Source organism: Spinacia oleracea, chromosome 5, assembly GCF_020520425.1.
Source record: "Spinacia oleracea cultivar Varoflay chromosome 5, BTI_SOV_V1, whole genome shotgun sequence".
NCBI classification, from domain to species: domain Eukaryota; kingdom Viridiplantae; phylum Streptophyta; class Magnoliopsida; order Caryophyllales; family Amaranthaceae; genus Spinacia; species Spinacia oleracea.
Window position 1 is genome coordinate 9,495,863 of NC_079491.1, and position 25,019 is coordinate 9,520,881.

The window sequence follows — 25,019 nt, forward strand, 5'->3', positions numbered from 1 at the left end:
AATAGTCAATACTATAGACTTCCTATTTGTAAAAATAAATAAAAAATACTACTCCGTAGTCTTCTAGTTTTGTAGTCTTGTACAGTAAAAGACTAGTAACTAACTCCAATAATTAGGTAGTTAACGAAATAAAGCACGCGCCAACGCATCAAACATTAACATTAGTCAACTTTACACTTGACGGGCAGCGGGCAGTCATTACATGTAAAGCCAACGTCTTAATCATTCATCATCATTCATCACCCAACAATTGTCACACTAAACGCCATTAATTGTCTTAATTTTTCCTTTTTATTTAATCAAATGTAATACTTCCTAGAGGGTGTCAAATCGGGTCTTCGGTTGGTTATAGATCGGAAATTATCGGTTAGGTCTAATCAAATAATGTTTTATACGGGACGAGTGTGCATATGCAGATTGAATATGTAAATCCTTTTGTTCTGAATAACTTCAATTTTTGTCAGAAATCGATCGAATCGGATCAGTTTTAAACCGCACTACGACGAAACCACCATATTATTATTATCAATTAATTAAGTTATGTTAATTAAAAAAGGTTCAAAATCTGAAACAGAGACAAGACAAAAGAAGCTGATTAAAATTAAAATCAAAATCAAAATCTCTCTCTTTCTCTTCTGAGCTACCACTATATGATCTTCTACCTTCCATTTTCATGCCTTTCTCTCTCTTCTTCTTCTCTCACTGCGCATGGGAGGCCAAGATTCCTCCTCCTCCTCTTCATCGTTGCCGGCGTCGGAGTATTTCTCCGGCGACCGGAACTCTAGTTCTCCGGTGCGAGTCCTTGTGTTTTTTCATAAGGCGTTTAGAGGGGAGCTTGGCGAGCTCCTGCGCTTGGCCAATGACGCCGTCGCTGCTTCCAACGAGAGTGATAAGCGTCGCCGGGAAACGGCGGTGGTTGAGCTTCGGAGGAGGCTTGAGTTCTTTAGAACTGTGTTTAGGTACCACTGCGCTGCTGAAGATGAGGTATATTTCGCCTTTTTCCCTCTCTTAATTTTCGTTTTTTTTTTTCGTTGCAATTGTTTAGATGAAATTGGGAGATGACTAGGTGAGAGAAATGGATTGGAAAATTGAGAAGAAATTAGAGTACTTTGGGGAATTGGGGGTGTTTGATTGTGCTATGGGGGGAATATTTTCTTAAATTCAAGTCAAAATTTGTGGAAAAAGAAATTTATTCATTCTTATATTCCAAGGTACATCGTATCTTGGTACAATTATACTCCCAAAGTTGGGTTTGGATTCCCTTATCCTTCCCCATTCCGAAGAGCTTAACGTGGGTAGCGGGCTGATTTATCGGCTTATGAAAAGATCCAATTTGAACTTAGGTTACAATTGAATCTTTCTTTCCAAAAGGGTCCAAGGTAGTTTTCTTACCAAAAAAAATAATGAAAATTATTGCGCTTCATCAAATTTATTACTCCCTCTCTTTCGTAATAATTGTACTCTCTTTGTCCCAAATTAATCGTAAACTTACCTCTGCCCAAAGTTTTAGTTGTTCTAATATGGGACACAGAGGAAAAAGGAAAGTGTAACAACTACTCTGGGACGGAGGCAGTAGTATTTTTTCAAACACAAGGAAGATTAAGGTGGATGTATTGGGTCTATTGGCCCGTAGAGGGGTAACTTAGTTGCTCAAATCTTCCACAAAATTGTCTATATGGCTACATGCCCCAGAAAAGGAAACATTGCAATTATTACAAACATCCAATTTTGGAAAGAGTTCAATTAATTTCAGCACATGTTACTCATATGTCGTGTACATGTGTTTGATAAATACTTCGTCCCAGTCTTTTCAGTTGATATTGTTTTTTGGATTTAATATTTGAATGGACTTTTTTTTAAGTTAAAATTGATATCAATTAAAAGCTGTTTTTTTTTTTTTTTTGCGAACATATGTATTTTCTGATTCACTAGTGTATAGTATGTACTAATGTATGAAGTATTGATTAAAATTGTTTTTTTTAAAATGATTTTGACTAACTCTACCATTTTTATTGATCGATATAGATTCCTATCAAAAGAAAATTTAATTTACAAGAATAGCCTAAGGAATGACTTTGTTTAGTGACATATTTATCGTTGCTCCATAGAAAAATGTTAAATCCATCGCAGGTAGACATGTAGTAAAATTATACGATCCAAAAACTTATAAAATTTTCAATTATTAATTTCTACAAAATGTTTGCGGTAAGTGAATAACTATTTCCACTATCACTTCTAACCATATAATGTATGCCGAAAAGGTGAAAATAGAAAGAATCCTATGCAGTAGTGATTGACGTACTATGATCATTTTGGTCAAAAGAGAATGATACACGATATCCAGAAACAAGGTTAACGATATGAGTATGACCCTCTCCGTACAAACTTGTTGATTCCTTTAGTTTATTAACGATGGCAATAACGATACGCATGTGAGCAATCTTCCACACTCGATCTTGCGACACCTTTCTAATGTTCGAGGTGGTTATAGTAGCATACCATGGATCCTGTGTGTGATGTGAGGATCCTGTGTGTGCTACTTGAGTTCATCGATGAAAAAAGTCATACGAATACTTTTTAAATAATTTCAAAGGTCATTTAGGTTTTGTTGTTCAATTCTAAAAGACGGGTACGTTGGAATAACTCAAGGTTAATGATAGATAATATTCCCAGAATATTGTTATGATCTACTTAATGTAATTAGATTACTTATTATGTTTGTTTTCCTAACACATCTAGACCAATGGCATGACCAATAAAAACATTGATATGGTAAACAATCCAGTTAAGGATTTTCACAGAATCCATTTAGGCCTACATTTGAGACCTCACTAATGTACAAATGACCCTTTATGCCAATTTATAGGTCACCATCCCCTTAGTGTAGAATATTCATACTCTAGAACATTTTATACAATTCCTACCAGGAAATGTCCTACACTTTCTAGAATGTTCCCACCTCCAATGAACTCCTACGTGCAAAGAGACTTTTATAACTATTATACAACATATACAAGATTGTCTAAATATATCCCATCTAGGACCCACCGGACAAAATCATGCTAGAATGCCCAAGACCATCCTAGAGCAATCTAGTAGCTTATGAACCCATCCACTCGAGAAATGCTGCAAAATAAGCCTTTTTCGGTCCTGGAAAATTTGTCCCGACCATGGGCTAAACAGAAGGAATCACTGAAATGTTATGATCTAGTCCCATGAAACATCACATGTGACTATGTGAGTATTCCACATTGACAAGAGAAGAGAGACATGTTCACTTTATAAGGCTAAGGGGCTATTCCTTTATTTTCATCTGGTTCACAAAACCTAATCGTTACAATGGAAAATATTGTGGAAATATCCCTAAATAATAGCTTGGTGGGTTAATCCTTCATTGTTAATTAGTTTTGGATGTAATCCCTCTTAGGCTTTGCTCAAGACCAATTGGTAGAAGGTACACCCGGTTGCACGTAGTTCTACGTGTAATCAGTTCATTTTATACTTTTAACCCATCAAAAGCATATTTTTATAGTTTAAAAGCACATATTGACAAATTAAAAACACATTGTTACAGATGAATATCAAAGTTTTGCAAGTAGAAGGAAATGAAAAATATATAAGTATGTGCTTTTAAATCGTTAATGTGCTTTTAAGTATGTAAATGTGCTTTTAAGCCGTAAAAATATGTGCTTTTAACCCGGTTGCATGTAGAACTACATACAACCGGGTGTACCTTATAATTTGCCGCTCACGACACATTGATCACGTACAAGTCCATTTTAGTCCGTTTCTCCAAGATGTTAACGAGTTTGTTTTATCCATTCTGGCAACCCCTTTACAATCCTATCCTTTTTACCCAAAACATTTACACCTTTTCATTCCCTCTCTCTTACTTTATCTACCTTTTTCCACCCGTCTACCTTTTGCACTCGCTCTTTTACTTTATCTTTTGCTTACACCCACTCACCACACCAAAACTCTTTGTCCTTTGTCTTAATGTTTGTGAAAATAGTAAATGTTAACGTCTTACAGAAACGGAGGCAGTACTCCATCATTTCCTTTTTAAATGCATCACTTTGACTATGACATTATTCATATACTTTGAGTTGAACTTTTACTATTATATAAATTCAAATAGCATTCAAATATTGTTGGATTAGTCATAATAAATATTTTCATATTTACCAACCTTTTATAATTTTTACAAATAGAAAATTATAAATAATAAATGGTCAAACGATGTATAGGCAAGTGTGCCGGTCAAGGTGATGCATTTGAAAAGGAACGAAGGGAGTAATAATCTTACCACCTAGTAATTGTGTTCTTAGAATATTAGAACACTCCTCTTTTTGGTGTTTTAGGTGGAGGAGAGGGTAAGAAAATTGTTGTACCATTTACAACCTGTAGCTGTGTTGTTCTATTACCAAGAACAAGATATACTAATGTGAAGACTTTGTTCTCTACAAATTTCATTGAACCCAAAACATGACTGATCTTTATTTATTTTCCAACAGGTTATATTTTTTGCTCTAGATGCACGTGTGAAAAACATTGCTTGTACATACTTCCTAGAACACCATACAATTGATTCTGTATTTGATTCAATCTTTTCCCGTCTAAAAGACATACTGGAGGACCACGGGAGTATATGTCAAGAATTTCAAGAACTTGCCTTTCATATTAGCACTCTACAGGGGTCTATTTGTCAGCATATGGTGAAAGAAGAACAGCAGGTATAGAATTGGTAGCATCTCCTTTTAGAAAACATGCATTCTTCAGATAGTGCATCCAACCATTCAAGATCTCTTTCCTCTTTCAATTTTATTTAATAGTGCATTGTCAACTCCCAAAAATTTTGTATGAAAAATAGATTTAAATATTTTCAAGGTTTCAACATTTATACACTAATACACTTAATGAATTTTGGGATTATTTGCTTTTTCAATGCAAAAGAGATATAGCTGGTAAGACATCATTTATTTTATTTGAATTGTACGGTTATACATTTCCCTTATTTTTCGTTACTTCTTTGGAAATTTGATGCTTCTTGCCATGATTTTGTATTTAATTCCTTAGGCTCCTTCAAAGTTGTGTTCTTGTTCCGGAACTAGTAGTCATATCAGTCACTTCCTACAGTCATTAACAGAAAGATGTTCAAGTGATTACTATGTTTGTTCGATCTTTATGTACCTTGAAAGAGGGGGGATACGATCTTGCTAATGTACCATCAGGTTATAGTTGAACTTTTTGACTAACATACTGCAATAAACTGATACGAGGGGTGTAGGGGGTACTTTAGGAAATAGCATATAACGTTGTTAGCTTGAAGAAGAAGCTACTTAATCTGTGAGTAGAAGCTCTATGAATAGAGAAGATTAGGGAGAGGGAAATTTGTTGAATATTGACGACTTGACGAGTGTTTGGTTGAGGTTTTATAGTTCATTGGGAGAGAATCAAACCTCTTGAAAGCTTGAATATCATCACATTTTCTGTATTTTCCAGCTTACTAATCAAATCATCTTCTTCCATAATTTTCTGCCATTATTGATGTCTAGCTATGTTAATTAAGCACACACATCCATGGTGACGGGAGGTACACATCTAATTTAACTCATCCCACTGTAATTTATCATCAAGTGCTTACGAGTTACAAACACTTACCCTATAGAAAGATCTTTACCGGATATACCAAAATGGCTGACAAGATGATTATTTTGGAACGAAGGGAGTATTGAATATCATCTTTGTGTGTGATTTTAGTTTATGACATTCTATTAGAATTAGATTTACTTGGACACTAAGCCTTTTACCTTCCCCCACCACTCCCTCTTCGAGCTACTGTTGAATTTAGAATTGATGTCATAGAAGTGGTTAGATCAGATGTCAATTTCTTATGAAGATGAATGATACATTAACTAGGCTCTCAAGGAATCAAATATCCAACATTTGAGAGACCAAATGTGTTAAATGCCAACAAAATGCCTGTCTAAGTTGCATGCTTACCTTCACCCATTTACATTGCATAATGGTTATTCTTAGCTTATGTTAACCATACCTCGCCGCTCCTATGGCAGGTGTTCCCTCTACTAGTGAGCCAATTCTCCGATGAAGAGCAAGGTTTCCTCCTTTGGCAGTTAATGTGTAGTGTCCCTGTGGTGCTCATGGAGGACCTATTTCCATGGTTAGCTTGTTTTCTTGCTCCAGAAGAACAATTGGACTTGAAACATATCATGAGAAAAATTGTGCCTCAAGATAAAATGCTACAAGAAGTATATTTCTAACTGAACTGTATCTCCTATTATAAGTCGTCTTTCTGATTCTAATGGTAGAAATCATTCTCTGAAGGTGGTGTTTTTCTGGATTGATAAGACTGCTCAACCATCCTCAGGAGGTTGCGTAAATCATGATGAATCATCTAAGTGTCCTGATCAAAGGGATACTTTGAAAGACATCTCCAAACTTTGTCTGCTCAAAACCTCCAATGAAAGTAATCAGTCAGATTTTCTGTCAAAAGTCAAGGACAGCCCGTTTGACGGCCTTCTTCTTTGGCATGCTGCCATTAGGTCTGACTTTAAAGAAATTTTAGACAAGCTCTATACAACAGGATCAAAGGAATTCTCCATATTGGCGTCACTGCTTGTTCGGATTAACTTCCTTACAGATGTGCTGATCTTTTATAGGTAACTAGCTCTAACTACCTCTAAATATTTGGAATCAATTTGACCATTGGCACTTCTTGTTAGCCTTTTGTACTTCTTTGTTGTAAGTTTTTCATGAAAGTGTAGCTTTTTTTTACAGTGATGCATTGGAAAGAATATTTTATCCATTGTTAGAAGATGCCTCTGTACTTCCGACATCAGACTCATACAAAGCATTTCCTTGCAAAAATGAAATTGAAGGATTTCAGAAGATCATATTCGGTGCTACTCAGATTAATTTTTCTAATCCGAACTTTTTCAAGATGATATGTAATAAGATGGAAGATTTAGTCCTGGCGACTAGTAAGCACTTGTCTTTCCAAGAAACAGAGGTATGTAGCTCACCTTATTTTATGTATGACAGAAATCGTTAAGTTGGTATATGTTAAGCTGTTTCAGCAGTTGCAAACAGGCTATAACCACCGAACTTTCCTGTCTCACTGCTTTCAATTGTTGTTCAGGTTTTTCCTTTCATCAGCAAGAACTATGCCCATGAAACCCAACAGAAGTTGCTGTTCAAGAGTCTTTGTATGCTGCCCCTTGGCCTGTTAAAGTGTGTGACAACTTGGTTTTCATCTCACTTGCCGAAGGATAAGTTGAAGTGTATTTTACATGGCATTAAGCAATCTGGCTTTCTTGATAAACCTTTTGCGTCCCTTTTACATAAATGGATTCGCATAGGTTACTCTGCCAAATTTACTATGGAAGATTTGCGGGAGATGTTCAATAGCAGGGTATCTTACATGTTTGAGCAGTTTAGAGAGGATATAGATCCCACAACAAAACAAAGATCTTTAAACAGCTCCAACTTCTTTTCTCATTCTTTAAGCAAGTGTTTCCAGCGAAATGAGAAGCATGGGACACTGTATTCTAGTGGCATTAACTTGCTCGTGTTTTCTTCACGATCTTTAAATCAGGTGTATACCTTTTCTGGATCTTCCATTGAAGCAGTTTCTGCTAATCACCGAGAACCAAGGCCAATGGATCACATCTATTATTTCCACAAAGCCATAAAAAAGGACCTTGAGTCCTTAGTTCTTGACTCAACTAAGCTATCCAAAAACGTGGACCTTTTTGTGGAGTTCAACCGACACTTCCGGCTAGTGCGATCTTTATATGAACTTCATAGTGAAACCGAAGATCGGGTGGCATTTCCAGCTCTGGAGGCAAAGCAAAAGGTTCAAAACCTTACACAGTCTTATACAATTGACCACAAACTAGAAGGTGACTGCTTTAATAGAGTTTCAGGAATTTTGGATCAGATGTCTGAATTGTATAATACACTTTCTGGTTCAAGTGTTGATGAAGTAGGTCCAGCATTAGTGAAGTTTCATCAGTTGTGTGTAAGGCTCCAAGATAGTTGTAAATTGCTGGAGAGGATATTGAATGATCACATACATCGGGAAGAGATTGAACTTTGGCCTTTGTTTAGAGAGTATTTCTCCACTGAAGAACAGGAAAAAATTGTAGGGTACATGCTTGGAAGAACACGGGCAGAGATTTTGCAAAAAATGATAGTATGGCTTATGGCCTCTTTAACATCAGAAGAGCAGCAAGCTATGATGAGCTACTGGCGCAAAGCTACTAAATATACCAAGTTCGATGAGTGGTTAGGAGAATGGTGGGAAGGAATGGAGAGCTATGTTTGTGCTGAGGCAGAAAAGCCAGATTTTTCTTGTTCATCAGCAACAGACTCCCTAGATCTTGAAGCGAAGCATTCGTCTCTGAGTGTTTCTCATGACCGAGGGAAAAACTTCAGAATTGAAAATGTGAAGTATTTGCATGATGAGGCGAACAATGTCAATAAGGTTAAAAAAAGGGAAGGTCTTGATAAGGACAACAAGAAGCATAAATCTTCAGATAATAAAATGCTCCTTGGTGAGAAAGACAACCCCAAGAGAGAAGGGAATCTCACTGATTCAATAAGCGAACTGGAGGCTGCTATGAGAAAGGTGTCACAGGACTCTTCTTTGGATCTACAAGCAAAAACACGAATAATGCAGGATTTGATGACAAGGTTGGTTTTTTATTTGTTCCTTAGCTTCCCTTTTTCCCCTTCTAATATGCCTTCTACATATGAATTCATGACACATCATCTGAACCATGTAGTGAGATAATTAATACAATTGTATCTTGTTTCTTCTCCACCTCTGTTCTTCATGATTCAGATTTACTTGAATCAGAGAAATTGATTTACTGAGATCAGTTTCACAGTCTTCCCCCTCGTTTTGTGTTATATGATCATCATACCCTATTTGGTTGATCACTTTTGAATATTTATCCTGTTTCGAATTTCTTGTACTATTGCCCTCATAGGTCATACCCATCGTGCTGGTCTGTGAGCTCATGAATTTTATTTTTGGATAAATTGAACATAGAACCCCTTCGATCTACTAGGCTGGATTGGCAAATTGAACATAAATTTTCTGCCTCATGCACCTTTCATATGTGGATAAAACCCCTTCTATTTATGTCAAGTTTACGATATTGCTATTTTTCTTGGATTATTACACCCATAGGAGGGATATTTAGGTTTTCATATGCTCTAGAATCTTAATTAGAGCACTTTTACACAGATTCGTGGCTCTAAACATACTTGTATACTTGGGTGTCATGGCTTAGTTGTTTTGTTAAACAGCTATTCACTCCATTTCTAAATAGATTTGAAGATTTCCTAAAATGGACGTCCCGGAAATCTATTTTTTTATTTTTATTTTTGCAAGTAAAATGAAATTTATTACCAAAGATCAGGAAAACAACTAGCAAAAGCTAGACAACAACCCAGCTACAAAACAAAGGAGCAAGACCCTAGCAGCGCCCCTACTAAATCCCCACATTTCCTCTTGTTTTTTTTTCTTTTCAGTATCCACTATTCATAATATCCATGCCAAACCCAAGTGTGATTTATTTAGGGATGAAGGAAGTAAATGAAGACATGTATTGTGTTATTTTGAATCTATTCATTTGGATTCTCTTTAATTGAGCATGATGATTTTCTTGTATTCTCATAGTAGCCTTTCTTGAGTTGACCTTGTTGCTTCTCAAAATCTCTATGAAATACGTACGTTTAATGGCATCTAAATTCATGCTTGTTCTCTGCCATTCTTTAGCCATTGCGTTCCACAATCACTACCTGATTCAAATGTTGTGATTACAAGCGAGCCTGGAAAGCTTCCTGGTCAATTTCCCTCATATAGGGACACAGGAGACTCTGTATTTGGTTGCAAACACTACAAACAGAACTGCAAGCTTGTCGCAGCTTGTTGTAACCAGATTTTTACTTGTAGACACTGCCATGACGAGGTTTCCGATCACGTGATGGATAGGTAAATTTATAATAAGTGTTGTCCTTTTACTTGTTTACGAAAGTGTCATTTCTCAATTAATGAACACATGTGCAGGAAATCCACAACCCAAATGATGTGCATGATGTGCCTAGAAACTCAACCAATTGGACGCACTTGCATGACTCCTTCCTGCAACAAGTATTCTATGGCGAAATATTATTGCAAGATTTGTCGATTATTCGACGATAACAGGTTAATTTTCCGTGGAGCACTCTATTCTTTATTCTTATAAAAGATGTGGTCTCTGAAGTTTCTCTAACTATATTTATTAGACAGGGAGATCTATCACTGCCCCTATTGTAACTTATGCCGACTTGGAAAAGGATTGGGGATTGACTATTTCCATTGCATGAAATGTAACGCATGCATGTCCCGAACTGTTTCAACCTCGCATGTATGCAGGGAGAAGTGCATTGAGGATAAGTGTCCCATATGCCATGACGACATGTTTACTTCACGTGATCCAGTAAAGGCCCTTGTTTGTGGTCATTTGATGCACTCATCATGCTTTGAGGTATTTAAAAACCTTCCCTTGTGCCACTTTTAGGTAATTTAGAAATTGTTGAAGACCAAACAAAATGAATACTTCAATGTTACTGTTAACAGTACAAAAATCAAAAAAAAATAAATGATAAATTGGTACCGACTCTGTGATCAAAGAAACTTCCTGTTAAGATAAGTGTCCTATTGGCTATTGTAGGTAGTGTAAAAGAAATAATAGGAAAAAGTTTGATGATGAGTAAAAATTGACCATCTATATATATGGTTGATATTCATTGGGGTAATGTTTTTTTTTATCAGAACACATATTGTATCACACTAAATAAAACAGGTACAATCTATAAAAAAAATCGCTTTTAGATCTAGTGTTTCCTTTACTTGAATACTTTTACTTAAAGATTGAATCATTGTATAATAAACAAAACCTAGTTTTCACTCAGAACATACAAAATGTTTTGAATTTTATCAAACTTCACTCACATTTATATAGTACGGTTATTCGATTGCTTTTGCTTAAACTTATTTCCTTCTAATATGACCATGTGTGAATCCTAATATATTGATCACAAACCATGTGTGCCTTGTGTATTAAATATAAACATAGTATTCCATACTACACTAATCTAATGTATTAACCCACTTAGTATATGATTTATTGATAAATAACAATATTTTAATTCTTTAAATAATTCCAGAAGTAATCATTTGGCTTAATCATATTATCTTGTAAAAGTAAATTCTGAAATTCTTGAATATGCTGCCTTGAGGGAATTATATTAAAACCCAGAAAGTTAAAGTTAAAGTGAGATAATTGTCATATACTTCATAGATGAGACCCTTTTCAAGTAAGGCATCAAAGTTTCTAAACGTTCCCTGCCCTTTTATTGATGATAAAGGTCACAAGTTGCGACAATTTTTAGTTGTCGCAATCTTACGTGTCGCAGTTTAATTGGCACATATAGGCGCCACGTAGGCTATGCGTCATCAGAATATTTTTACTACTAATACAATATTTTTACTATGAAAATATGTAAATAGGGTTGTCGATATAAAGAAAGAAACAAATTAAAATATTAAGATTTTCCTACCTTTTTTTGTAAAATGTATAATATGTTATATAAATTAAATATTTTAGTTTTCAATTTAAATCATGACACATAAGCATGCCATGTCATCATTGTGACACAGCGTAAAGGTCGCATGTTGCGACCTTTATCATTTTCGTTCTTTCTGAACTGTTTTACATGGTGGACAGGTGTACACTTGCACGCGCTATACATGCCCAGTATGCAGTAAGTCCCTTGGTGACATCAATGACATGCAGGTCTGTATTACTCTTTAAGTGTTTCAGTTCATCACTTGACTATGATCACATAAGTTCACTAAAGGAACAGAAGTCACATAATTCAGTTCTTAAAATTGGAAAGGTGTTCTGCAGGTGTTGTTCGGAATGTGGGATGCACTTTTGGCTGAAGAGAAATTGCAAATGCCAGAGGAATACATTGGGCGAACTCAGGTTAGTGCGATCTTTAGTAAACAGATAATTCATCTAGGTTAACTATGTAATGTGTAATCATAACTGGTTTTAAAACTCCAGGCCATACTATGCAATGACTGTGAGAGGAAAGGAACTGCTCCCTTCCATTGGGTACATCACAAGTGTCCATTTTGCGGGTCTTACAATACCCGGCTTATATGACTCTCTTCCTTCAAATACAAGGCGGAAAAAGGGTAAAAAGCAAATACAATCTTGTAAATAGGATATTAATGTATGATTCAACCAATTTTGACACATTCAGTTTAATTAGAGTACATGTCTAGATTTGAGAGAATAGAATAGGCGACATCCTGTTGTTTAAATAATGGTAGGTTATGCTTCCTTCGAAGTATCTGGTTACATGCCTTAGGGACACTTCTTATGCTCATAACATCAAGAGCTGTATGGGACATCAGATATTAGGATGATTCCCATCAAATTATGTATTATAAGAATGATTCTTTTTGTATGATTGGCAAAGATATTCCACGAGGGTTGCAAGTAGTTTGATATATGTATTGCTGATATTGTCATTTGAGAACTATTAATACTACTATACTATCAGATTTTTGTTAGGATTTTAGAAGGGTGTAACTATCATCATGTCATTTTGTCTGTGTGAGCATAGACTCATAGAGTCGTGTGTATAAAATGCGTTTCATTTCATTTATGTTATTGCTAAAGGAATGATTACAGTATTTTCGTGGATAACATAATATTCATGTGTCAAATGAATAAAGAAATAAAAAAAAATTACCAGTATAGAAGTTAAGGACCGGAAAAAACATTCCTGACCAAAATTGCCTAAATGCCTATCAATGTCATTAGTTGACACTGGACCGGACTAGACAGACTCGCACCGGATCGAATATCGAAAATTTGATTATTTAAGACCGAAGACCGAACTGATTATGTTTTACCAAACCCGGACTGGATCGGAATAATCTGTACAAAATCCGGATCGGACCGTTTTGGACCGATTGTAGACCTATTTCTATATATTTTTTATTTTTTCTAAAAAGTATGGCGAAAAAGAAAAAATATACTTCCTCTGTTCATAAGTACTCGCAACATTTGTTATTTTAACACTATTCACATATTTCACTTTGGCTATTGTTGGTGATTTATATGTCAAATAAAACATAGTCACGTGGGATTTTGTTAGATTCGTCTCAATACATACTTTCAAAATATCAATTTTTTATAACTTTTGCTTGAAGAGAATTTAAGATATTAACGATCTAAATTGTGCATTGGTATGCGTGAAATTGACAAACGTTGCGAGTATTTATGAGCGGGGGAAGTATATAAAAAACTAATTGTTTAAGGCTTTTTTTGGAAGCTAAAGTAAAATATATCACAATATAGTACTCCCTCCATTCCTAAATGATGTTCCTATTTGGAGTTTGGGGTGGAAAATAAGAAAATGGAATCTTGTAATGATTGAGTGTAAGAGTAATGATTGGGTGTAAGAGAAAGTAATAAATAAATGAAGGAAAATAGTAAAGAAAGGAAGGAGAGAAAAGATATTTTTATTAAAGTAATAAAAAACCATAACAGTGGGGTTGGGTGAGTGAATGGGGAAATGTGAATGAATTAAATAAGGAATGGCGGGGAAATTTATGGTAAAAAGTTATGTCCAAAAATAGAAACAGAAACATCAAATAGAAACATTTATAGAAACAGGAACATCAAAAAAGAATGGAGGGAGAAATATTTACAACATATTAAAGGAGAGAATTGATTTTTTAAAAAGTTTATATTATATTTATTGAGGAAAAATCGATCCGGTCCAAAATCTGGTCTGGACCAGACCGGACCGAAGACCGGAACTTGATATTTCTCGACCCTGAGACTGGACCAATTGCCTTCGGTCCGGTCCGGTCTGGGTCGGTCCGGTCCGGTCCATTTTTTCGATCTGGACCAATTTTTGCTCACCCCTACTGGTAAGGCTGAAGTATACATCAACTATCTTCTTCATTTTTGCCGACATGCTCTGTGACTGTATATTGTGTTATATTTTTCGTCGATGGTTCAGAGGTGCATATTCAATCGGTATGGGAAATTAATTCTAAATGGAAACTAGTGGAGAAAAGAGTTTGTTTTTTTGTGTTCTGTTTTTTTCCTGATTTTTTCCCTTCTAGAGAACATGATGAATATAGTATGTGATATTTGTTTCATAATTAAACCAAAGACCAACATATTTACTATCATATGTTTCTTTGGAACCAATGTATGATTGTCGTTCTACGGTATCAAAGTACGGATACATGTCATTGTAACCTTGAAAGGCATCAGGTTGATTCACCGCTGATTTTAAAGTCACCACCAATTGTGATTGAAGTCACCACCAATTGTGATTGTGAGGCATCAAATTTTTATTCTCGTTCTCTCTATTGTTATTATCATCACCTCCTTATTGGATCCACATTGATCGAGTTCAACAGAGTTTCTTTGACATCGAGATGACCAGAGTTATACGGACTACTACTGCTAGAGTAAGGGTGATTATGAGAAAAATGTACCACATTCTTTGAATTAGCTGGGGGTGCTATTCCCAACTGTAACTGTGAAGCCGCGTTAAAATTCACAAAGGGAACACCATTAGATGAAATCGAGTGTTGTTTGTGATGGTGCCGGTACATGTTAAGCATGGAATAAACAACACACTGGGATCGATCACGAACATTGGCTTGGTAAATGATGAACTCATTGTTTCATTATGTTGGTTTGGGTGTATGAGGAATTGTAGTAGTATTTGGATTTATTTATTTTACCCAAAGAGATTATTGACATACATAAACATCCTATTTTGCGACTTTTCGAGTCGCCTTTTTCTAATTTTTAAGGTGGCTATCCTTTAAGAATGGATAAAAGTTGCTCTTTTGTGTAAATTATGTGAGAATTTATAGTATGCTATTTGAGTTCATGTATGAAAATTGTCTACCAATACTTTTTAAATAATTTCCAAGGTCATTTAGGTTTTGTTGTTCAATTTTAAAAAATGGGTACGTTGAAATAAATTAAGGTTACTGATAGATAATATTCCTATAATATTATTGTCATAGGTTTGTGTTGTATCTTAATATAATTAGAATACTTATTATGTCAAAAAGAATACTTATTGTTATGTCAGTTTTGACTCGTATAAATATTGATCCACAGTAAACAATGCAATGAAGGAGTTTCACAGAATCGAGTCAGTCCTACACCTGGGACCTCACCCATGTATAAATAACCGTTGGTGCATATTTATAGGCCACCACCCCCTAGGTGTAGAATATTCATACTCTAGAATATTTTATACAAGTACAAAATTTTATATAAGGCGGTTGGTGCCATACAAGTTAAGCAATGAAATCAATTAGTTAAGCACTGGAACTAATTAATTAAGCACTAGAACCAATTAGTTAAACAATAGAAGTAACTAGTATTGAAGCCCGTGCGATGCACGGGTTTGTCCATTTTCATACATATCATCGTATAGAAATAGGTATTTTATAAATTATAAGTATAATAGAAAGTAGAATTCTATTGTATGCTTAATAATAGTTATTATGATTTAAATTTATGATATGAATTAATCCAAATATTGAAGGTTTAATATAAATAAAACTCTATTACATATTTGATAATTATCTAGGCATAGAGTGTTTTATAGTATTACGAATATGCATAATCTCTATAACGAATATGCATAAGTATGTAATGGTATAGAATGAAGAATTGTATAGAATGGTCACATAAACTCTATTAAGGATATGCATACGTATGCAATTGTATAGAATGAAGAATTGTAATTATATCTACTTTTCTTCGTTGACTATTCTATCCACTCCCAATGGTATTTTGTCTTTGTGAAAATTCACTATTTGTAATTCTATCTTATTTTTTTAAATAGGATAATTGTATTTTTTTCTGTTATTTACTTAGTACTTATTTATCTTTTTTTATTCTTAGTAAAATTTATCTCTTATTATCTTTTATTAGGTGCTTATTTATCTATTTTTATTTTAATAATCTGAAATATATTATTCAGAGATTTGATGACATGGAAATAACGCATACCCATCCAAAATAGTCCGCTATACTACGTATCAAAACTAAACAACGCTTTCTAATACATATGAACCTAATACAAAACACAAATACGATAACTACTCAAGACATAGGCATTTAAGTTTATAGACATAGCAAAATCATGATTGACCAAAAATGTGTGATATGCCAATAGCCCATAAAGAGATTTATGAGAACAAAGCATATAAACTTAGACGACATGGTTAGCAAGATGTGTCACAGAAAAACCATCAAAGAAACAACACAACATATCAACTGTTTCCCACGAATCAGAATTCACACCTTAAGCTTCATCCTCTCATGTTCTGAAACAATAAACAGACACCAAAAAATAACAACACTAGATAATAATCTCATCTGTCCCCGGGGTATAATTAACACCACATTGTGTCACATTGCATATTTTATCACAAAAACGTAGAAAGGAAGTAGGATAAATTCCCATCAAAAGCTTATATGTATATATATAAAAAGGTTGAAGAGAAGTAAGATAAATTTTAGTTGGAATCTATCTTATCATATTATCTATCATCTTATCTTATTAAGTGGTCAATCATGGCAAGACTCTAATATTCTTTATTTAATTAATTAATAAGTTAATAACATGTGATGACGTGGAAATCCTACGTGGACGCTCTAAATGTTCTCCAAAAAACTCCCCTTTATATATATATATATTAGATTAGTTAAACACTAAAATTTATTAGTTAAGCAATGAAACCAATTAGTTAAGCAATGAAAGTGGTTTTTCCAATAAGACGGTCTTACACAAAGTTGACGAATATTTTATACAATTCCCACAAGAAAATATCCTATACTTTCTAGAATGCTCCAACCTCCAAGGAACTCCTACGTGCAAAGAGGCTTCTATAAATATTACACAACATTCTAAATATATCCCATCTAGGACCCACCAGACAAAATCATGTAAGAATCCCCAAGACCATCCTAGATCACTCTTGAAGTTTTCGGACTCATCAACTTGAGAAATGCTGTAATAGGCCTTTTTCGGCCTGGAAAATTCATCCCGACCATGGGCCAACCAGAAGGGACCACGTATATGGGAAAATGTTATGATCTAGTCAAATGAAACATCACATGTGAGTATTCCACATTGATAAGAGAAGAGAGACATATTTACTTTATAAGGCTAAGCGGCTATTCTTCTTATTTTCACAAATCTAATCGTTATAATGGATTATTGTGGACATGGCCCAAAAAGAATAACTTGGTGGTTAATCCTTCATTGTTAATTAGTTTTGGATGTAATCCCTCTTAGGTTTTGCTCAAGACACATTGATCATGTACAATTTCCATTTTACCGTTTCTTAAGTTATTAACAAGTTTGTTTATCCGTCTTTGGCAACCCCTTTACAATACTATCCTTCTTACCCAAAATATTTACACTTTTTCATTGAGTTAACCCCATGATTGGGGGGGTCTAAGTTTTACATTAAATCACCAATCAAGACCTCATAGTTTTTTTTGTCACCAATTGGGACATCATTCCCTTTTCTGATCAAAAGTTAACTAGTGTGGTTAAAAAAAGTAGGTATTTGAGTTAAGAAATAGAAAATAATTAGTTTATATATTAAAAAAGTACAAACTAATTAACTATTCTCTTACTATTTTTCGTCTTCTCTAATTTTGTTATTTCACCTGCACCGCCAACACCACGATAATTTTTCTTTTCTTCATTAATGGAGTTTTACCCATAAATAATTTACATTTTAGTGATAATTTATCAAAAGATGCTAACTAGTTGGAGTAATTTCTAGTATACAGTGGTTTAATTTAACACAGAAACACAAAAAAAATGCCATTGTTTGAAAACACCATTTTATTACCTTTAGAAGAGTGGTGCCTTGACAAGAGGTGCTTAACAACAAAGAAGCTAGCAAATAACCATACCCAAAATATCAGAGAAAACGAAAAGGTTAAAAAAACGAAAATATAAGAAGAATGAAAATAGTGATGGGGTGGTTTCATCGACCGGATGATTCCTCGGAGTAGACGATTGTGCTATCGGAGTTGCATGCCACGCCACCTGAAGAAAGGGAAATGCAAAGAGTCCTGAATTCAAATTTGATTGCGAGCTATAAAATTATACCCTAATAACCATAGTTTTCACCAGCAATTGCAGTTCTATTTAGAGCGTGATTCAAATTCTCATTTCAGCTCCATTAGCTCCGAAAAATCAACTGGTAATGAAGGACTTTGAGGCATCATTTTATCAACTGATTTAGGGGGTAAATCGGCCATAAACCTTTTCATTTATATCGGTGAAAGTGGAGAGAGGAGAGGACCGGGAGAATAAACAATCTAGTTACCTTGATTAAAAGTTGACTCGGTCGGAGAAAATTGGTAGAGGTAGAGGAGGCCGGTGAAGGAGGAGGAGTTGTGGTGAGAGAAACAACTAACTAATTTTATTTTCCTACTTTATGTATACTTTTGCTAGCCAATTCATTTCTTCTAATATTTAAAACTCTTATAATTTATTTTTAATTTATTTTATTAGTTTGAATAGTCAATCTTGGGTTAAAAAGTAGTTAACCTACCTAAAGTCTAACCTTATGTCCCAAGTGGTGACTAAAAAAAAGTGAACTCCTAATTGGTGATAAAAACTAAAACTTAGACCTCAAACATGGGGTTAACTCCTTTTTCATTCCCTCTCTCTTACTTTATCTACCCCACTCACTCTTTTACTTTATTTTTTGTAAGAATTCTAAGGTGATACTCCTATTTAGTATCACCATAATGCCACGTGGCGCATATGGGTTGGTCCACAAAGAGGAGGCCGCCCCACCCTTGTTTTTTTAATTCATTTTCTTTGATTTACATAAATTGTAAAAGTATTTATTAAATACCAAAAATAATTTTCTGAAAATACCCAAATAATTTTCTAAAATACCAAAAAGAAAATTTCGTTTTTAATGGTAACTAAGTAAACACTAATTACCCAGTATTATGTTAACCCCCACCCCATCTCCAGCAACCACGGCGGCGTCGGAAAGGCCGTCGACACGCCAACAACCAATTACGCCGGCACTACCCTACGCCATATTTTCCGGCTACGACATACTTGCCCCGACGGTCGACCTCTATTCTCGTCACCGGAGGCCGAAAAATTTTACGTTCACATTTTTCGTCGCCTCATTCTCTTCCCCGTCGATTGTTCTCTCTCCTCTCCCCCAAACACGTCGTTCTCTCTCCTCTCCCCCCAGCTTCACATTGGTTAATTAATTCGGACAGAGAAAATAAAAATGGACAACAAATTAGATCTGAAAAACGAAAACTAGACCTGAAAATAATTCATATGAGAAAACCGATCACAAACGATGGACCTTGTTGTTTGGTAAACAATAAAATGGGGTTCATTCATATTTGCAGGTCATCCATGGTTTCCAGAAAATGTGACATAGGAAGAAGATGAATAACACACAAGCAATTGAAAAGTTTGAGGCGAAATACAGATAATAGAAGGTAATCTCATAGATAAGTTATGGATATAACCGGATAAGATTTTGCAATGACAAACGTAGAAGTGGTATTATTATATCCAACACCTGTTTTGATTTATACCAACACTGAAAACCATATACAATCTTACAAATCTACCAGGTTGATTAAATTATGTTGTTAACAAGTTAGTGGCCAGTGATTCTTGCCAAACGTTGGTTTGGATATTAGAAACATATCAGATTTAAAGTACACGACTAGTTTTGTTAATATTATGCGTGTTCTAATAAAGGTAAAAAGATTAACTTCCACCTCCAATGAACGATATTTTAGATCAACTGACATATCCAATTAACGATAAATAAACGATTTTTTTCAAATATATATAGTTTATTATTAGGAATATAATTACCAAAAACTTGCACTAGTTCACTTTAGTTCAGAATAAATTATCAGGATAAGCCGCGTAACTAGGATAAATTCAAATGCAACCAAGGGTATTTTAGATTTGCATGTCCATGATCACGACCGGCCACCCTATTTTTGAGTGTTACTTCATATTAAGTTGCACGTCGATAAACTATCTCTTGTATATACGTTTTATTTTCAGGAATCCAATTACCCAAAAATTTGCGTTGGTTCACTTTAGTTCATAAATAAATTGCGTTGTTACCAAATTAGTTGTTAGCGGAGTTGTGATTCTTACTAGAAGATGATTTGGCTATTAGAAAATATGAAATATAATGTAAACGACTACTCTTGTTATTATAATATAGGTTGCTATTAGTTGCTACCAGATAGGTTGTTACCAGATTAGTTACTACCGGAGTTGTGACTCTTAGCGAACAATGGTTTGGCTATAAGCAACATACGAAATGCAATGTAAACGACAAGTTTTATTATTATAAATTAGGCCTGATCAAATGGCGGGCCGGGCCGGGTTCGGGCCGGGCTTGAGCGTAAAAAATCAGCCCGCTATGTCGGGCCGGGCCGGGCCAAGATTCGGACCAAAAAATTTGTGCCCAAACCCGTTATTTTCGGGTCGGGCCTACCGGGCTTTTCGGGCCATTTTCGGGCCGGGCCAAATTTATAACTAAAAAGTGTATTTTTTTGTTTCCCAAACCCGCCCAAAAAATAAAAATTTCGGGCCGGGCCGGGCCGGAAAATTCTGCCCAAACCCGCAAAAATTTTGGGCGGGCCGGGCCGGGCTCATCTTGATCAGGTCTATTATAAATGTTTAAATATTATAACAAACTATTTTTTCAAATATATATAGTTTATTATCCGGAATATAATTACCAAAAACTTGCGTTGATTCACTTTAGTTCACGAATAAATTACTTTGTTACCAAAATAGTTGCTAGCAGGGTTGTGATTCTTACCATGCCATGGTTTGGCTATTAGGAAATATGAAATGTAATGTAAACGAATAGTCTTATTATTATAGTATAGGTTGCGCTATCAGGATTGTTTAAATATTATAAGCCGCGTAAATAGGATAAGATCAATTGACTTCTCCAATACATAAAACCAAGGGTATTTTTGGTTTGCGTGTCCTCGGTTACAAGGACTTTTAGGTTCGACAGCTATTATGGATATGACCTTATACATTACCAAAATTCTTTTAGAAGCTATGTTATGATGAAACCACCTCACTAAGTCAGAACATTACCAGAAGGTAATAAAACAGTAAGAGTATGACTAAAACGTTTCTTGGTTATTCCCTAATCTGTTTTTTAGATTGACGTGTTCTTGATCACAAATTTTAGGTTCGACTGGCTACACTATTTTCCAGTCTTTTAAATATATTAAATTGTACGGGAACAAACTATTTATTGTATATTGCAGGAATCCAATTACCCAAAAACTTGCGTTGGTTCCCTATATTTCAAAAATAAATTGCGTTGTTACCAAATTAGTTGCTAGCGGAGTTGTGATTCTTACTAGACGATGGTTTGGCTATTAGCAACATATCAGAAATCATGCACACAACTAGTTTTGTTAATATTATGCGTGTTCCTATAAATGTAAAAAGATTAACTTCCACCTCCAATGAACGATATTTTAGATTTGCGTGTTCTCGATCACAATTAAGGACCTTTAGGTTCGACCGTCCACACTATTTCTAGTCTCTCAAATATTACGTTGTCAGAGCACGCGCGTGAACACCCAAACAAACTATTTTTTAAACTATATTATTAGGAATATAATTACAAAAATTTGCGTTGGTTCATTTTACTTCATAAATAAGAGACTTTATGGAAAAAATTAGTTATTAACGAAGTTGTGACCTATCGAACAATAGTTTGGTTATTACTTATTAGCAAAATACGAAATGTAATGTAAATAATAAGTTTTTGTTTTTAGAATATAGGTTGCTATTAGGATTGTTAAATATTATAAGTCGCGTAAATAGGATAAGATCATATGACATATCCGGTACATGCAATCAAGGATATTTAGATTAGCGTGTTCTCGGTCACGACCGGCCACGCTATTTTCCAGTGTTACCTCATACTAAGTTGCACGCCGACAAACATATTCTTGTATATACGGTTTATTTTAAGGAACCCAATTACCCAAAATTGCGTTGGTTCATAAAATTTCGTTGTTAACAAATTAGTGGCTAGTGGTTTTGTGGTTCTTTCCAAACGGTGGTTTGAATATTAGCAATATATCAGATTTAATGTACACAACTAGTTTTTGTTAATATTATGCGTGTTCCTATAAATGTAACAAGATTAAATTCCACCTCCAATGAACGATATTTTAGATTTAGGTGTTCTCGGTCACAAGTAATGACATTTAGGTTCGACCGTCCACACTATTTTTCAGTCTCTCAAATATAATGTAGTCAGCGCGCCGCGCACACCCAAACAAACTATTTTTTAAACTATATTATAATGAATATAATTACCAATATTAACAAAACTAGTTGTGGTAGGCTTGGGCTATGGGGTTGATATTAAAGGAACTCAAAATGGATCTTATCCTATATGATATGATATCCAATTGGAATACGGGTCAAACTAAATATTTCCTGAAAAATAAATATCCATAGCATTCATGTTCTTTCAGTACTAGGTATAATTCAAAATAGATGTTGGATAATACCACTATGGTTTACTTCTGCTGTTATTCATCTTCTTCCCCTGTTAGAAAAAGTTAAGTTTCATTTTTCAGAGCGAGTTTATAGTCTACTTTTATTTGCTCCGGCGAACTAACCAATTCCAATAGGATATTCTACGACATGGTGAAGCTGGTGGAGAGGATGAAACTGGGGAGAGGATGAACTTGGGGAGATGGATGCGACAAAAAAAAGTTTTTCCGGCGTCGGCACCGGTGTTAGTCGGTGACGGGAAAGGAAGAGTGGAGGGGTATAGGTGTACATCGTCGATGCCGGAAAGGCGAAAAGGGGAAGTGTGCCGGCTCCGGTGATTGCAGCTCTGGTGGTGGCGCCGGCACCGGCCAAGCAGGATTGGGAATGGGTGAACTAATTAATTAACTTAATTAGGGTTTAATATTTTTTGAGAAAATAATTTTCAGGAATATATTGGAATTTACAAAATAATTTTCAAATATTACAACTCACTTAACAAAATTAAAATAAGAAAATGAATTTGTTGAAGAAAAAAAAAGATTAAAAAAACATTATGGTGATACTCAATAGAAGTATTACCCTAGACATGCCCTATTTTTTTGCTTACACCCACTCACCACACCAATACTCTTGTTGCTTTTGTCTTAATGTATGTGCAAATAATAAATATTAACATCTTATAGAAAAACGGAGTAGTACTCCATCATTTCCTTTTTAGATGCTATCACTTTGACTATATGACATTATTCATATACTTTAAGTTGAACTTTTACTATTATAAATTCAAATAGTATTCAAATACTGCTGGATTAGTCTCAACTAGTCTTATATGCACGCGATGCGTGCGATAATATATAAAAAAACAAAATTATGTTATGTAGAAAAATTATTCGCAAACTATCTCTACAAGAAAAAAAGTATACATTATAGGGGATGTATTTTTAATTCCGGAGTATATTTTTTTGATTGAATTTTGTTTAAAAAGATTAAATGAAAAAATGATTTATTTGTGATAATACAAAAATGTGGCATAATACAATACTTGAAAGGAAAATAAATAAATTATGTGATCAATAAGGAGTATATTTGGCCATGAGTAAATGTTTGATTGTGACTTTTTTTTTTGTGATTAAATCTGATTGGACCAACTATTTTTCTTTTATGTCATTTTATTTTATTTTACAATCTATAACTACTATTTTAAAAAGAAAATCATAGACCATTAGATGACTCGTGTCACCTATCTTTCGTCCATAATTTTCTTTTTCCAATTTTTCATTTTGTTATACGAAATATTTTAAAGTTTCAACACCTTATCCCCTTCATCTTCCTCATTCAACACCAATTCACCATTTAGTTCATATATTTTTTTAACATCTTCAACTCCATCTCCCTCTTTAACACTCAATATTAAGTCACCATCGAATTTATCTAATTTTAAATTTAAATTTAACTCATATATAAATCATATATTCCAATTAATCAAAATCACAAACCCTCAATAAAATTAACAATTTAAAAGATGGCTTAACAACCACTAATAAAATGGCTCAAAAGCTAGTTAATGTTAATATAGTTGGTAAGTAGTATGAATTGACTAATTTTCTTTTATGTCTTTTTTTAGAGATTGCATGATTCAATCTATGATTTGTATTAAACTTTCTTAATTGGTGATTTGCATTAAATAATCGACTAAAATTAATTAAATTCAATGTCATAAAACAAACGATTTTTTAATTAATTCAATTTTATGATAAAGTTATGAAGGGTATTTTAGACTATTACAAATATTTACCCCGTAGAAAGATCTTTACGGGATATACCAAAATGGCTGAGAAGATGATTATTTTGGAAAGAAGAGAGTATTGAATATCATCTTTGTGTGTGATTTTAGTTTATGATATTCTGATTGGAATTAGATTTAGTTAGTATAAGGGGATAAGCATTTTAGTTTATGAATTATGATAATAGCTTAACCAGAAATATTTGTTGTTTGGATGTTTGAGATATATTCAACTGCACTTTTTTTAGAAGTTTTCTTCAGCTGCTACTACAAGTACACAATGAATTGATATATATGTCCTCCTATATTTGTATTTGTTCCCTCTTCTTATGCTCATAACATCAAGAGCTGTGTGGTAAATCAGATATTAGATTATTAGGATGACTCCCATCAAATCATGTATTATAAGAATGATTCTTTCTGTATGATTTTGCTGATATTGTCATTTGAGAACTATTAATAATACTATTATACTATTAGATTTCTGTTATGATTTTAGAAGGGTGTAACTATC

At 34.3% G+C, this 25,019-nt stretch overlaps 1 protein-coding gene across 3 annotated transcripts; it reads left to right on the forward strand.

Annotated features, from left to right (window-relative positions):
• The first annotated feature begins 589 nt into the window (after nucleotides 1–589).
• On the forward strand, nucleotides 590–12,661 carry LOC110804917 (zinc finger protein BRUTUS-like At1g18910). 3 transcript variants are annotated; one of them, XM_056828003.1, is made up of 12 exons: nucleotides 592–984; nucleotides 4,515–4,733; nucleotides 6,075–6,269; nucleotides 6,346–6,680; nucleotides 6,799–7,030; nucleotides 7,160–8,715; nucleotides 9,857–10,024; nucleotides 10,100–10,237; nucleotides 10,322–10,559; nucleotides 11,802–11,870; nucleotides 11,985–12,062; nucleotides 12,144–12,661. In XM_056828003.1, the coding sequence occupies exons 1-12, from the start codon at nucleotides 709–711 to the stop codon at nucleotides 12,243–12,245; spliced, it is 3,606 nt and encodes a 1,201-aa protein (XP_056683981.1). In that variant the 5' UTR covers nucleotides 592–708; the 3' UTR covers nucleotides 12,246–12,661. The 3 variants fall into 3 exon arrangements, with proteins under 3 accessions (XP_021866206.2, XP_056683981.1, XP_021866205.2); XM_022010513.2 differs by having other exon boundaries at nucleotides 593–984; nucleotides 9,809–10,024; XM_022010514.2 differs by lacking the exons at nucleotides 11,802–11,870; nucleotides 11,985–12,062; nucleotides 12,144–12,661 and having other exon boundaries at nucleotides 590–984; nucleotides 9,809–10,024; nucleotides 10,318–10,492.
• The last annotated feature ends 12,358 nt before the right edge of the window (nucleotides 12,662–25,019 follow it).